At 44.0% G+C, this 18,168-nt stretch overlaps 1 protein-coding gene across 6 annotated transcripts in view; it reads left to right on the forward strand.

Annotated features, from left to right (window-relative positions):
* bcl9l (bcl9 like) overlaps nt 1-18,168 on the forward strand; it is a 105,082-nt gene that overhangs the window by 70,548 nt on the left and 16,366 nt on the right. For all 6 annotated transcript variants that reach the window (XM_090219054.1, XM_090219052.1, XM_090219053.1 and 3 more), the window contains 2 exons: nt 13,092-13,266; nt 14,854-14,941. In XM_090219054.1, the coding sequence (XP_090075180.1) occupies nt 13,092-13,266; nt 14,854-14,941 (263 nt within the window). The remainder of the gene's footprint in view (nt 1-13,091; nt 13,267-14,853; nt 14,942-18,168) is intronic.

Genomic DNA, 18,168 nt, shown 5'->3' on the forward strand with positions numbered 1-18,168 from the left:
CATAACACATATTTACACAATACACCATCTTTACACAATACACCATCTTTACACAATACACCATCTTTACATAATACACCATCTTTACACAATACACCATCTTTACATAATTCACCATCTTTACACAATACACCATCTTTACATAATTCACCATCTTTACATAATTCACCATCTTTACATAACACATCTTTACACAATACACCATCTTTACACGATACGCCATCTTTACACAATGCACCATCTTTACGCAATACACCATCTTTACACAATACACCATCTTTACATAATTCACCATCTTTACATAACACATATTTACACAATACACCATCTTTACATAATTCACCATCTTTACACAATACACCATCTTTACACAATACACCATCTTTACATAATTCACCATCTTTACATAATTCACCATCTTTACACAATACACCATCTTTACACAATACACCATCTTTACACATGGGGCGGCAGGGTAGCCTAGTGGTTAGAGCGTTGGACTAGTAACCGGAAGGTTGTGAGTTCAAACCCCCGAGCTGACAAGGTACAAATCTGTCGTTCTGCCCCTGAACAGGCAGTTAACCCACTGTTCCCAGGCCATCATTGAAAATAAGAATTTGTTCTTAACTGACTTGCCTGGTTAAATAAAGGTAAAATAAAAACACAATACGCCATCTTTACATAATTCACCATCTTTACATAACACATCTTTACATAATTCACCATCTTTACACAATTCACCATCTTTACACAATTCACCATCTTTACACAATACACCATCTTTACACGATACGCCATCTTTACACAATACGCCATCTTTACATAATATGCCATCTTTACGTAACACATCTTTACACAATACGCCATCTTTACACAATACGCCATCTTTACGCAATACGCCATCTACGCAATACGGCATCTTTACACAATACGCCATCTTTACGCAATACGCCGTCTTTACGTAACACATCTTTACACAATACACCATCTTTACGCAATACGCCATATTTACACAATACGCCATCTTTACGTAACACATCTTTACACAATACGCCGTCTTTACGTAACACATCTTTACACAATACACCATCTTTACTCAATACGCCATCTTTACACAATACGCCATCTTTACGCAATACGCCATCTTCACGTAACACATCTTTACACAATACGCCATATTTACAAAAGACGCCATCTTTACGCAACACATATTTACACAATACGCCATCTTTACACAATATGCCATCTTTACACAATACGCCATCTTTACGTAACACATCTTTACACAATACTCCATCTTTACACAATACTCCATCTTTACACAATACGCCATCTTTACACAATACGCCATCTTTACACAATACGCCATCTTTACACAATACGCCATCTTTACGTAACACATCTTTACGCAATACGCCGTCTTTACGCAATACGCCGTCTTTACGCAATACGCCATATTTACGCAATACGCTGTCTTTACTCAATACGCCGTCTTTACGCAATACGCCGTCTTTACGCAATATGCCATCTTTACATAATACATCTTTACGCAATACGCCATCTTTACGCAATTCGCCGTCTTTACATAATACATCTTTACGCAATACGCCGTCTTTACATAATACATCTTTACGCAATACGCCGTCTTTACATAATACATCTTTACGCAATACGCCATCTTTACATAATACACCTTTACGCAATATGCCATCTTTACGCAATACGCCATCTTTACGCAATACGCCATCTTTACATAATACATCTTTACGCAATACGCCATCTTTACATAATACATCTTTACGCAATACGCCGTCTTTACATAATACATCTTTACGCAATACGCCATCTTTACGCAATACGCCATCTTTACGCAATACGCTGTCTTTACGTAACACATCTTTACATAATTGACCATCTTTACGCAATACGCCATCTTTACGTAACACATCTTTACATAATTGACCATCTTTACGCAATACGCCGTCTTTAAATAATACATCTTTACGCAATACGCCATCGTTACATAATACATCTTTACATAATACATCTTTACGTAACACATCTTTACATAATTGACAATCTTTACGCAATACGCCATCTTTACATAATACATCTTTACGCAATACGCCATCTTTACGCAATACGCCATCTTTACATAATACACCTTTACGCAATATGCCATCTTTACGCAATACGCCATCTTTACGTAATACGCCATATTTACATAATACATCTTTACGCAATACGCCATCTTTACGCAATACGCCGTCTTTACGCAATACGCCATCTTTACGCAATACGCCATCTTTACATAATACATCTTTACGCAATACGCCATCTTTACGCAATACGCCATCTTTACGCAATACGCTGTCTTTACGTAACACATCTTTACATAATTGACCATCTTTACGCAATACGCCATCTTTACGTAACACATCTTTACATAATTGACCATCTTTACGCAATACGCCGTCTTTAAATAATACATCTTTACGCAATACGCCATCGTTACATAATACATCTTTACATAATACATCTTTACGTAACACATCTTTACATAATTGACAATCTTTACGCAATACGCCATCTTTACATAATACATATTTACGCAATACGCCATCTTTACATAATACATCTTTACATAATACATCTTTACGCAATACGCCGTCTTTACATAATACATCTTTACGCAATATGCCATCTTTACATAATACATCTTTACATAATACATCTTTACGTAACACATCTTTACATAATTGACAATCTTTACGCAATACGCCATCTTTACATAATACATCTTTACGCAATATGCCATCTTTACATAATACATCTTTACATAATACATCTTTACGTAACACATTTTTACATAATTGACAATCTTTACGCAATACGCCATCTTTACATAATACATCTTTACGCAATACGCCATCTTTACGCAATACGCCGTCTTTACGCAATACACCATCTTTACGCAATACGCCATCTTTACATAATACATCTTTACGCAATACGCCATCTTTACGCAATACGCCATCTTTACGCAATACGCTGTCTTTACGTAACACATCTTTACATAATTGACCATCTTTACGCAATACGCCATCTTTACGTAACACATCTTTACATAATTGACCATCTTTACGCAATACGCCGTCTTTACATAATACATCTTTACATAATACATCTTTACGTAACACATCTTTACATAATTGACAATCTTTACGCAATACGCCATCTTTACATAATACATCTTTACGCAATACGCCATCTTTACATAATACATCTTTACATAATACATCTTTACGTAACACATCTTTACATAATTTTCTTGACCATCACAGGCTACACAGACCTATATATTGGAATTATATTTTAGTCCATTTTATTTTATTTCAATTGAGTTTAACTATTTGTACGCTTCTGTCTGTAATTGTTGCGTCGATATATTTAATGATGTGTAACGTGCTCAATGATGTGCCAATTTTTTTTTTAAGTGCATTATTTTAGGGTAAGCATTAGATTAAGCCATGCAGTGCATTTAGAAAGTATTCAACCCCCTTGACCTTTTCCACATTTTGTTGCGTTAGTCTTATTCTAAAACGGAATAAATAAAAACATTTGCCTCCTCAATCTTCACACAATACCCCATAATGACAAAGCAAAAACGGGTTTTAAGAAATTTTAGGAAATGTATAAAAAAATTAAAAACATACCTTATGCTAATTACTGTAGTTGATGACAACGCTCCCAGATCCGGGATGGGTAAAGCTGAATACATAGGATCAGAACCCTTACAGCTGAAAACATAGGATCAGAACCCTGAAAGCTGAATACATAGGATCAGAACCCTTACAGCTGAATACATAGGATCAGAACCCATAAAGAGGAATACTGTGCATTCAGAAAGTATTCAGACCCCTTGACTTTCTCCACATTTTGTATTACATTTTTAAAAAAAAATACCTTATTTACATAAGTTTTCAGACCTTTTGCTATGAAACATGAAAAGGAGCTCAGGTGCTTCCTGTTTCCATTGATCATCCTTGAGATGTTTCTACAACTTGATTGGAGTCCATCTGTGGTATATGCAATTGATTGGACATGATTTGGAAAGGCGCACACACACCTGTCTATATCAGGTCCCGCAGTTGACAGTGCATGTCAGCATGCAGTGTTACAGTGACCTTTATCGTTCTTAAATGGAAGAAGTTTGGAACAACCTAGACTCCTCCTAGAGCTGGCAGCCCGCCCAAACTGAGAAATTGGGAGGAGAAGGGCCTAGGTCAGGGAGGTGACCAAGAACCTGCATAAATGACTACAGACCCGTAGCACTCACGTCTGTAGCCATGAAGAGCTTTGAAAGGCTGGTAATGGCTCACATCAACACCATCATCCCAGAAACCCTAGACCCACTCCAATTTGCATAACACCCAAACAGATCCACAGATGATGCAATCTCTATATCACTCCACACTGCCCTTTCCCACCTCGACAAAAGGAACACCTATGTGAGAATGCTATTCATTGACTACAGCTCAGCGTTCAACACCATAGTGCCCTCAAAGCTCATCAATACGCTAAGGATCCTGGGACTAAACACCTCCCTCTGCAACTGGATCCTGGACTGCCTGACGGGCCGCCCCCCAGGTGGTATGGGTAGGTAACAAAACATCCGCCACGCTGATCCTCAACACGGGGGCTCCACAGGGGTGCGTGCTCAGTCCCCTCCTGTACTCCCTGTTCACCCACGACTGCACGGCCAGGCACGACTCCAACACCATCATTAAGTTTGCAGATGACACAACAGTGGTAGGTCCGATCACAGACAACGATGAGACAGCCAACAGGGAGGAGCTCAGAGACCTGGCCGTGTGGTGCCAGGACAACAACCTCTCCCTCAATGTGATCAAGACAAAGGAGATGATTATGGGCTACAGGAAAAAGAGGGTTGAGCACTCCCCCATTCTCATTGACTGGGCTGTAGTGGAGCAGGTTGAGAGCTTCAGGTTCCTTGGTGTCCACATCACTAAAAAACTGGTTGCATCACTGCCTGGTATGGCAACTGCTCGGCTTCCGACCGCAAGGCACTACAGAGAGTAGTGTGAACGAGGGTCCTGCCATCCAGGCCCTAAAAATTGCCAGACTCCAGCCACCCTAGTCATAGACTGTTCTCTCTCCTACCGCACGGCAAGCGGGACTGGAGCGCCAAGTCTAGGTCCAAGAGGCTTCTAAACAGCTTCTACCCCCAAGACATAAGACTCCTGAACAGCTAATCAAATGGCTACCCAGAATATTTTCACTTCCCCTCTCCACACCGCTGCCACTCTCTGTTGTCATCTATGCATAGTCACTTTAATAACTCTACCTACATGTACATACTACCTGAACTAACCGGTGCCCCTCCACATTGACTCTGTAACAGTACCCCCTGTATATAGCCTCCACATTGACTCTGTACTGGTACCCCCTGTATATAGCCTCCACATTGACTCTGTACCGTAATACCCTGTATATAGCCTCCACATTGACTCTGTACCGGTACCCCCTGTACAGTGCCTTGCGAAAGTATTCGGCCCCCTTGAACTTTGTGACCTTTTGCCACATTTCAGGCTTCAAACATAAAGACATAAAACTGTATTTTTTTGTGAAGAATCAACAACAAGTGGGACACAATCAAGAAGTGGAACGACATTTATTGGATATTTCAAACTTTTTTAACAAATCAAAAACTGAAAGATTGGGCGTGCAAAATTATTCAGCCCCTTTACTTTCAGTGCAGCAAACTCTCTCCAGAAGTTCAGTGAGGATCTCTGAATGATCCAATGTTGACCTAAATGACTAATGATGATAAATACAATCCACCTGTGTGTAATCAAGTCTCCGTATAAATGCACCTGCACTGTGATAGTCTCAGAGGTCCGTTAAAAGCGCAGAGAGCATCATGAAGAACAAGGAACACACCAGGCAGGTCCGAGATACTGTTGTGAAGAAGTTTAAAGCCGGATTTGGATACAAAAAGATTTCCCAAGCTTTAAACATCCCAAGGAGCACTGTGCAAGCGATAATATTGAAATGGAAGGAGTATCAGACCACAGCAAATCTACCAAGACCTGGCCGTCCCTCTAAACTTTCAGCTCATACAAGGAGAAGACTGATCAGAGATGCAGCCAAGAGGCCCATGATCACTCTGGATGAACTGCAGAGATCTACAGCTGAGGTGGGAGACTCTGTCCATAGGACAACAATCAGTCGTATATTGCACAAATCTGGCCTTTATGGAAGAGTGGCAAGAAGAAAGCCATTTCTTAAAGATATCCATAAAAAGTGTTGTTTAAAGTGTGCCACCAGCCACCTGGGAGACACACCAAACATGTGGAAGAAGGTGCTCTGGTCAGATGAAACCAAAATTGAACTTTTTGGCAACAATGCAAAACGTTATGTTTAGCGTAAAAGCAACACAGCTGAACACACCATCCCCACTGTCAAACATGGTGGTGGCAGCATCATGGTTTGGGCCTGCTTTTCTTCAGCAGGGACAGGGAAGATGGTTAACATTGATGGGAAGATGGATGGAGCCAAATACAGGACCATTCTGGAAGAAAACCTGATGGAGTCTGCAAAAGACCTGAGACTGGGACGGAGATTTGTCTTCCAACAAGACAATGATCCAAAACATAAAGCAAAATCTACAATGGAATGGTTCAAAAATAAACATATCCAGGTGTTAGAATGGCCAAGTCAAAGTCCAGACCTGAATCCAATCGAGAATCTGTGGAAAGAACTGAAAACTGCTGTTCACAAATGCTCTCCATCCAACCTCACTGAGCTCGAGCTGTTTTGCAAGGAGGAATGGGAAAAAATGTCAGTCTCTCGATGTGCAAAACTGATAGAGACATACCCCAAGCGACTTACAGCTGTAATCGCAGCAAAAGGTGGCGCTACAAAGTATTAACTTAAGGGGGCAGAATAATTTTGCACGCCCAATTTTTCTGTTTTTGATTTGTTAAAAAAGTTTGAAATATCCAATAAATGTCGTTCCACTTCATGATTGTGTCCCACTTGTTGTTGATTCTTCACAAAAAATACAGTTTTATATCTTTATGTTTGAAGCCTGAAATGTGGCAAAAGGTCGCAAAGTTCAAGGGGGCCGAATACTTTCGCAAGGCACTGTATATAGTCTCCACATTGACTCTGTACCGGTACCCCCTGTATATAGCCTCCACATTGACTCTGTACCAGTACCCCCTCTATATAGCCTCCACATTGACTCTGTACCGGTACCCCCTGTATATAGCCTCCACATTGACTGTACCGTTACCCCCTGTATATAGCCTCCACATTGAATCTGTACCGGTACCCCCTGTATATAGCCTCCACATTGACTCTGTACCAGTACCCCCTGTATATAGCCTCCACATTGACTCTGTACCGGTACCCCCTGTATATAGCCTCCACATTGACTCTGTACCGGTACCCCCTGTATATAGCCTCCACATTGACTCTGTACCGGTACCCCCTGTATATAGCCTCCACATTGACTCTGTACCGGTACACCCTGTATATAGCCTCCACATTGACTCTGTACCGGTACACCCTGTATATAGCCTCCACATTGACTCTGTACCGGTACCCCTGTATATAGCCTCCACATTGACTCTGTACCAGTACCCCCTGTATATAGCCTCCACATTGACTCTGTACCAGTACCCCTGTATATAGCCTCCACATTGACTCTGTACCGTAATACCCTGTATATAGCCTCCACATTGACTCTGTACCGGTACCCCCTGTATATAGTCTCCACATTGACTCTGTACCGTAATACTCTGTATATAGCCTCCACATTGACTCTGTACCGTAATACCCTGTATATAGCCTCCACATTGACTCTGTACCGGTACCCCCTGTATATAGCCTCCACATTGACTCTGTACCGGTACCCCCTGTATATAGCCTCCACATTGACTCTGTACCAGTACCCCCTGTATATAGCCTCCACATTGACTCTGTACCGGTACCCCCTGTATATAGCCTCCACATTGACTCTGTACCGGTACCCCCTGTATATAGCCTCCACATTGACTCTGTACCGGTACCCCCTGTATATAGCCTCCACATTGACTCTGTACCGGTACCCCCTGTATATAGCCTCCACATTGACTCTGTACCGGTACCCCCTGTATATAGCCTCCACATTGACTCTGTACCAGTACCCCCTGTATATAGCCTCCACATTGACTCTGTACCGGTACACCCTGTATATAGCCTCCACATTGACTCTGTACCGGTACACCCTGTATATAGCCTCCACATTGACTCTGTACCGGTACCCCTGTATATAGCCTCCACATTGACTCTGTACTGGTACCCCCTGTATATAGCCTCCACATTGACTCTGTACCGGTACCCCCTGTATATAGCCTCCACATTGACTGTACCGTTACCCCCTGTATATAGCCTCCACATTGACTCTGTACCGGTACCCCCTGTATATAGCCTCCACATTGACTCTGTACCAGTACCCCCTGTATATAGCCTCCACATTGACTCTGTACCGGTACCCCCTGTATATAGCCTCCACATTGACTCTGTACCGGTACCCCCTGTATATAGCCTCCACATTGACTCTGTACCGGTACCCCCTGTATATAGCCTCCACATTGACTCTGTACCGGTACCCCCTGTATATAGCCTCCACATTGACTCTGTACCGGTACCCCCTGTATATAGCCTCCACATTGACTCTGTACCAGTACCCCCTGTATATAGCCTCCACATTGACTCTGTACCGGTACACCCTGTATATAGCCTCCACATTGACTCTGTACCGGTACACCCTGTATATAGCCTCCACATTGACTCTGTACCGGTACCCCTGTATATAGCCTCCACATTGACTCTGTACCAGTACCCCCTGTATATAGCCTCCACATTGACTCTGTACCAGTACCCCTGTATATAGCCTCCACATTGACTCTGTACCAGTACCCCCTGTATATAGCCTCCACATTGACTCTGTACCGTAATACCCTGTATATAGCCTCCACATTGACTCTGTACCGGTACCCCCTGTATATAGTCTCCACATTGACTCTGTACCGTAATACTCTGTATATAGCCTCCACATTGACTCTGTACCGTAATACCCTGTATATAGCCTCCACATTGACTCTGTACCGGTACCCCCTGTATATAGCCTCCACATTGACTCTGTACCGGTACCCCCTGTATATAGCCTCCACATTGACTCTGTACCAGTACCCCCTGTATATAGCCTCCACATTGACTCTGTACCGGTACCCCCTGTATATAGCCTCCACATTGACTCTGTACCGGTACCCCCTGTATATAGCCTCCACATTGACTCTGTACCGGTACCCCCTGTATATAGCCTCCACATTGACTCTGTACCGGTACCCCCTGTATATAGCCTCCACATTGACTCTGTACCGGTACCCCCTGTATATAGCCTCCACATTGACTCTGTACCAGTACCCCCTGTATATAGCCTCCACATTGACTCTGTACCGGTACACCCTGTATATAGCCTCCACATTGACTCTGTACCAGTACCCCCTGTATATAGCCTCCACATTGACTCTGTACCAGTACCCCTGTATATAGCCTCCACATTGACTCTGTACCAGTACCCCCTGTATATAGCCTCCACATTGACTCTGTACCGTAATACCCTGTATATAGCCTCCACATTGACTCTGTACCGGTACCCCCTGTATATAGTCTCCACATTGACTCTGTACCGTAATACTCTGTATATAGCCTCCACATTGACTCTGTACCGTAATACCCTGTATATAGCCTCCACATTGACTCTGTACCGGTACCCCCTGTATATAGCCTCCACATTGACTCTGTACCGGTACCCCCTGTATATAGCCTCCACATTGACTCTGTACCGTAATACCCTGTATATAGCCTCCACATTGACTCTGTACCGTAATACCCTGTATATAGCCTCCACATTGACTCTGTACCGTAATACCCTGTATATAGCCTCCACATTGACTCTGTACCGATACCCCCTGTATATAGCCTCCACATTGACTCTGTACCGTAATACCCTGTATATAGCCTCCACATTGACTCTGTCCCGGTACCCCCTGTATATAGTCTCCACATTGACTCTGTCCCGGTACCCCCTGTATATAGCCTCCACATTGACTCTGTCCCGGTACCCCCTGTATATAGCCTCCACATTGACTCTGTCCCGGTACCCCCTGTATATAGTCTCCACATTGACTCTGTCCCGGTACCCCCTGTATATAGCCTCCACATTGACTCTGTCCCGGTACCCCCTGTATATAGCCTCCACATTGACTCTGTACCGGTACCCCCTGTATATAGCCTCCACATTGACTCTGTCCCGGTACCCCCTGTATATAGCCTCCACATTGACTCTGTCCCGGTACCCCCTGTATTTAGCCTCCACATTGACTCTGTACCGTAATACCTTGTATATAGCCTCCACATTGACTCTGTACCGTAATACCCTGTATATAGCCTCCACATTGACTCTGTACTGGTACTCCTGTATATAGCCTCCACATTGACTCTTTAATTACTTGTTACTTTTAGATATTTTTATTTTATCAATTTATTTTTAAAACTGCATTGTTGGTTAGGGGCTCGTAAGTAAGCATTTCACTGTCTACACCTGTTGTATTCAGCATTTCACTGTCTACACCTGTTGTATTCAGCATTTCACTGTGAGGTCTACTACACCTGTTGTATTCAGCATTTCACTGTCAGGTCTACTACACCTGTTGTATTCAGCATTTCACTGTCAGGTCTACTACACCTGTTGTATTCAGCATTTCACTGTGAGGTCTACTACACCTGTTGTATTCAGCATTTCACTGTGAGGTCTACTACACCTGTTGTATTCAGCATTTCACTGTCAGGTCTACTACACCTGTTGTATTCAGCATTTCACTGTAAGGTCTACTACACCTGTTGTATTCAGCATTTCACTGTAAGGTCTACTACACCTGTTGTATTCAGCATTTCACTGTGAGGTCTACTACACCTGTTGTATTCAGCATTTCACTGTCAGGTCTACTACACCTGTTGTATTGAGCATTTCACTGTGAGGTCTACTACACCTGTTGTATTCAGCATTTCACTGTGAGGTCTACCTACACCTGTTGTATTCAGCATTTCACTGTCAGGTCTACTACACCTGTTGTATTCAGCATTTCACTGTGAGGTCTACTACACCTGTTGTATTCAGCATTTCACTGTGAGGTCTACTACACCTGTTGTATTCAGCATTTCACTGTAAGGTCTACTACACCTGTTGTATTCAGCATTTCACAGTAAGGTCTACCTACACCTGTTGTATTCAGCATTTCACTGTAAGGTCTACTACACCTGTTGTATTCAGCATTTCACTGTAAGGTCTACTACACCTGTTGTATTCAGCATTTCACTGTGTAAGGTCTACTACACCTGTTGTATTCAGCATTTCACTGTGAGGTCTACTACACCTGTTGTATTCAGCATTTCACTGTGTAAGGTCTACTACACCTGTTGTATTCAGCATTTCACTGTGAGGTCTACTACACCTGTTGTATTCAGCATTTCACTGTGTAAGGTCTACTACACCTGTTGTATTCAGCATTTCACAGTAAGGTCTACTACACCTGTTGTATTCAGCATTTTACTGTGAGCTCTACTACACCTGTTGTATTCAGCATTTCACTGTGAGGTCTACTACACCTGTTGTATTCAGCATTTCACTGTGAGGTCTACTACACCTGTTGTATTCAGCATTTCACTGTGAGGTCTACTACATCTGTTGTATTCAGCATTTCACTGTGAGGTCTACTACACCTGTTGTATTCAGCATTTCACTGTAAGGTCTACTACACCTGTTGTATTCAGCATTTTACTGTGAGGTCTACTACACCTGTTGTATTCAGCATTTCACTGTAAGGTCTACTACACCTGTTGTATTCAGCATTTCACTGTGAGGTCTACTACACCTGTTGTATTCAGCATTTCACTGTAAGGTCTACTACACCTGTTGTATTCAGCATTTCACTGTCAGGTCTACTACACCTGTTGTATTCAGCATTTCACTGTAAGGTCTACCTACACCTGTTGTATTCAGCATTTCACTGTGAGGTCTACTACACCTGTTGTATTCAGCATTTCACTGTCAGGTCTACTACACCTGTTGTATTCAGCATTTCACTGTAATTTTTTTAACAGCTTTATTGAACTAGTCAGTTAAGAACAAATTATTTTCAATGACGGCCTAGTGGGTTCAGGGGCAGAATGACAGATTTGTACCTTGTCAGCTCGGGGATTTGAACTTGCAACCTTTCGGTTACTAGTCCAGCGCTCTAACCACTAGGCTACCCTGCCGCCCCAGATAGGGGGGAGTTTACAGAGGAGTATAGAGTGCAGTGATGCTTCCTATAAGGAGCATTGTGTCAAATCTGATGGCCGAATGGTAAAGAACATTTAGCAGCTCAAGAGCACCCTGACCTGCCTATCTATAAAGTACATCTCCGTAATCTAGCATGGGTAGGATGGTCATCTGAATCAGAGTTAGTTTGGCAGCTGGGGAGAAACAGGAGCGATTACGATAGAGGAAACCAGGTCTCGATTTAACTTTAGCCTGCAGCTTGGATATGTGCTGAGAGAAGGACAGTGTACCGTCTAGCCATACTCCCAAGTACTTGTATGAGGTGACTACCTCACGCTCTAAACCCTCAGAGGTAGTAATCACACCTGTGGGGAGAGGGGCATTCTTCTTACCAAACCACATGACCTTTGATTTTGGAGGTGTTCAGAACAAGGTTAAGGGTAGGGAAAGCTATTGACCAGGGCCCACCCTATATAGTGCCCTACTATTGACCAGGACTCACCCTATATAGTGCCCTACTATTGACCAGGACTCACCCTATGTAGTGCCCTACTATTGACCAGGACTCACCCTATATAGTGCCCTACTATTGACCAGGGCCCACCCTATGCCCTACTGTATATAGTGTCCTATGGGCCATTTGGGACACACACTATAATCCTGCCTTTGCCTCTTCTCTCTGTGATGTCATCAGGGCCTCTCCAGGGTCTCTCCGGCCCATCCTCCAAAGCTGGGCCAGTGCCCCTCCCCCCTGACCCAGCTCTGACCCCTGGGATGGGGCGTGGTCTGGGACCAGGAGGTCAAAGGTCAGAGATGCCTCGCCCTGCTCAGCAGGTGGTCTATGTCTTCACTACCAGCCTGGCCAACAGGTGAGACATGCACACACAATATGAACACACACATGTGCACACACACACACACCTCAGGTGGTGAGATAAAAGGCCCTTCACACAAAAATGCTGAGTCGAAAAGTGCACGAATTGAACAAATCACTTTTTGTGGTCTGGTCTTGTCATGTTTATTTTGTACTAAAATGACTAAACAACAGGTGAAGTAGTAACCTTAACCCAGGTGGAGTAGTACCCCCAAACCCCGGTGGAGTAGTACCCCCAAACCCAGGTGGAGTAGTACCCCCAAACCCAGGTGGAGTAGTACCCCCAAACCCAGGTGGAGTAGTACCCCCTAACCCAGGTGGAGTAGTACCCCCTAACCCAGGTGGAGTAGTACCCCCTAACCCAGGTGGAGTAGTACCCCCTAACCCAGGTGGAGTAGTACCCCCTAACCCAGGTGGAGTAGTACCCCCTAACCCAGGTGGAGTAGTACCCCCTAACCCAGGTGGAGTAGTACCCCCAAACCCAGGTGGAGTAGTACCCCCTAACCCAGGTGGAGTAGTACCCCCTAACCCAGGTGGAGTAGTACCCCCTAACCCAGGTGGAGTAGTACCCCCTAACCCAGGTGGAGTAGTACCCCCAAACCCAGGTGGAGTAGTACCCCCTAACCCAGGTGGAGTAGTACCCCCTAACCCAGGTAAAGTGGTACCCCCTAACCCAGGTAAAGTGGTAACCCAGGTAAAGTAGTACCCCCTAACCCAGGTAGTGGTAACCCAGGTAAAGTAGTACCCACTAACCCAGGTAAAGTGGTAACCCAGGTAAAGTAGTACCCCCTAACCCAGGTAAAGTGGTAACCCAGGTGGAGTAGTACCCCCTAACCCAGGTGGAGTGGTACCCCCTAACCCAGGTGGAGTAGTACCCCCTAACCCAGGTAAAGTAGTACCCCTTAACCCAGGTAAAGTGGTACCCCCTAACCCAGGTAGTGGTAACCCAGGTAAAGTAGTACCCCCTAACCCAGGTAAAGTGGTAACCCAGGTAAAGTAGTACCCCCTAACCCAGGTAAAGTGGTAACCCAGGTAAAGTAGTACCCCCTAACCCAGGTAGTGGTAACCCAAGTAAAGTAGTACCCACTTACCCAGGTAAAGTGGTACCCCCTAACCCAGGTAAAGTAGTACCCCCTAACCCAGGTAAAGTGGTAACCCAGGTAAAGTAGTACCCCCTAACCCAGGTAGTGGTAACCCAGGTAAAGTAGTACCCACTAACCCAGGTGAAGTGGTACCCCCTAACCCAGGTAAAGTAGTACCCCCTAACCCAGGTAAAGTGGTAACCCAGGTAAAGTAGTACCCCCTAACCCAGGTAGTGGTAACCCAGGTAAAGTAGTACCCACTAACCCAGGTAAAGTGGTACCCCCTAACCCAGGTAAAGTGGTAACCCAGGTAAAGTAGTACCCCCTAACCCAGGTAGTGGTAACCCAGGTAAAGTAGTACCCCCTAACCCAGGTAAAGTAGTTACCCAGGTAAAGTAGGCCCTTTTGCATTAAGCTGTTATAGAGAGAAGCATCAACAGCACTGTGGGTCTAGTAGCTACTCTGAAGTATTAACCCTGTGTTATCTGTCTGTCTCTCAGTGCTGCTGAATCAGTGATGCACGGCCACTCAGACTCTATTCTCCTGTTCCACCAGCAGAACGTCCCACGGACCAAACAACTGGAGCAGGTCAGCTACCCACACTGAAAAGATACGCAGCTACCCACACTGAAAAGATACCCACACTGAAAAGATACTCACACTGAAAAGATACTCACACTGAAAAGATACTCACACTGAAAAGATACCCACACTGAAAAGATACGCAGCTACCCACACTGAAAAGATACGCAGCTACCCACACTGAAAAGATACACAGCTACCCACACTGAAAAGATACTCACACTGAAAAGATACGCAGCTACCCACACTGAAAAGATACTCAGCTACCCACACTGAAAAGATACTCACACTGAAAAGATACGCAGCTACCCACACTGAAAAGATACGCAGCTACCCACACTGAAAAGATACTCAGCTACCCACACTGAAAAGATACTCACACTGAAAAGATACTCAGCTACCCACACTGAAAAGATACTCACACTGAAAAGATACTCACACTGAAAAGATACGCAGCTACCCACACTGAAAAGATACTCACACTGAAAAGATACTCACACTGAAAAGATACGCAGCTACCCACACTGAAAAGATACGCAGCTACCCACACTGAAAAGATACGCAGCTACTCACACTGAAAAGATACTCACACTGAAAAGATACTCACACTGAAAAGATACTCACACTGAAAAGATACCCACACTGAAAAGATACGCAGCTACCCACACTGAAAAGATACGCAGCTACCCACACTGAAAAGATATGCAGCTACCCACACTGAAAAGATACTCACACTGAAAAGATACGCAGCTACCCACACTGAAAAGATACGCAGCTACCCACACTGAAAAGATACTCAGCTACCCACACTGAAAAGATACTCACACTGAAAAGATACGCAGCTACCCACACTGAAAAGATACTCAGCTACCCACACTGAAAAGATACTCACACTGAAAAGATACGCAGCTACCCACACTGAAAAGATACTCACACTGAAAAGATACGCAGCTACCCACACTGAAAAGATACCCACACTGAAAAGATACCCACACTGAAAAGATACGCAGCTACCCACACTGAAAAGATACGCAGCTACCCACACTGAAAAGATACCCACACTGAAAAGATACGCAGCTACCCACACTGAAAAGATACGCAGCTACCCACACTGAAAAGATACCCACACTGAAAAGATATGCAGCTACCCACACTGAAAAGATACCCACACTGAAAAGATACCCACACTGAAAAGATACCCACACTGAAAAGATACGCACACTGAAAAGATACCCACACTGAAAAGATACCCACACTGAAAAGATACCCACACTGAAAAGATACGCAGATACCCACACTGAAAAGATACGCAGATACCCACACTGAAAAGATACGCAGATACCCACACTGAAAAGATACGCAGATACCCACACTGAAAAGATACGCAGCTACACACACTGAAAAGATACCCACACTGAAAAGATACCCACACTGAAAAGATACGCAGCTACCCACACTGAAAAGATACGCAGCTACCCACACTGAAAAGATACCCACACTGAAAAGATACCCACACTGAAAAGATACGCAGCTACCCACACTGAAAAGATACGCAGCTACCCACACTGAAAAGATACGCAGCTACACACACTGAAAAGATACTGAGCTACCCACACTGAAAAGATACGCAGCTACCCACACTGAAAAGATACGCAGCTACCCACACTGAAAAGATACCCACACTGAAAAGATACCCACACTGAAAAGATACGCAGCTACACACACTGAAAAGATACGCAGCTACCCACACTGAAAAGATACGCAGCTACCCACACTGAAAAGATACCCACACTGAAAAGATACCCACACTGAAAAGATACGCAGCTACCCACACTGAAAAGATACGCAGCTACCCACACTGAAAAGATACGCAGCTACACACACTGAAAAGATACTGAGCTACCCACACTGAAAAGATACGCAGCTACCCACACTGAAAAGATACGCAGCTACCCACACTGAAAAGATACCCACACTGAAAAGATACCCACACTGAAAAGATACGCAGCTACACACACTGAAAAGATACGCAGCTACCCACACTGAAAAGATACGCAGCTACCCACACTACAAAGATACCCACACTGAAAAGATACCCACACTGAAAAGATACGCAGCTACACACACTACAAAGATACCCACACTGAAAAGATACCCACACTGAAAAGATACGCAGATACACACACTGAAAAGATACCCACACTGAAAAGATACCCACACTGAAAAGATACCCACACTGAAAAGATACGCAGCTACACACACTGAAAAGATACCCACACTGAAAAGATACGCAGCTACCCACACTACAAAGATACCCACCAACCCACTCCGCTCTTAAGGCATTTGCATACTTCCCATCCGATGCAGTTTGGAATAGGTTGTGCATATATTATAATTATATTTTGGGACGTTTTGGTCTTCGGCAAGGGTTTTTCAGAGACATGCCGCAGTTCGGAAACCAAAGTCTACTCACTTTCGTCAATAATTTGGTCAACAGTAGGGATTCTTCAACAGAGAGTTTGTTGTTTAGCAATAGACGACTCGCTTTCATGAAAAAAAATTGACTTGCGAAATACTGCACTATAACATTTCAAGACGTCCAAATTACTGAAAGATATCTGACTAGTGGGTACTGATGGTACAGGGTGATATCTGACTAGTGGGTACTGATGGTACAGGGTGATATCTGACTAGTGGGTACTGATGGTACAGGGTGATATCTGACTAGTGGGTACTGATGGTACAGGGTGATATCTGACTAGTGGGTACTGATGGTACAGGGTGATAGTACAGGGTGATATCTGACTAGTGGGTACTGATGGTACAGGGTGATAGTACAGGGTGATATCTGACTAGTGGGTACTGATGGTACAGGGTGATATCTGACTAGTGGGTACTGATGGTACAGGGTGATATCTGACTAGTGGGTACTGATAGTACAGGGTGATATCTGACTAGTGGGTACTGATGGTACAGGGTGATAGTACAGGGTGATATCTGACTAGTGGGTACTGATGGTACAGGGTGATATCTGACTAGTGGGTACTGATGGTACAGGGTGATAGTACAGGGTGATATCTGACTAGTGGGTACTGATGGTACAGGGTGATAGTACAGGGTGATATCTGACTAGTGGGTACTGATAGTACAGGGTGATAGTACAGGGTGATATCTGACTAGTGGGTACTGATGGTACAGGGTGATAGTACAGGGTGATATCTGACTAGTGGGTA

This window comes from Oncorhynchus mykiss, chromosome 24 (assembly GCF_057628025.1).
Source record: "Oncorhynchus mykiss isolate SJ-2025 chromosome 24, ASM5762802v1, whole genome shotgun sequence".
Classification (NCBI taxonomy): Eukaryota; Metazoa; Chordata; class Actinopteri; order Salmoniformes; family Salmonidae; genus Oncorhynchus; species Oncorhynchus mykiss.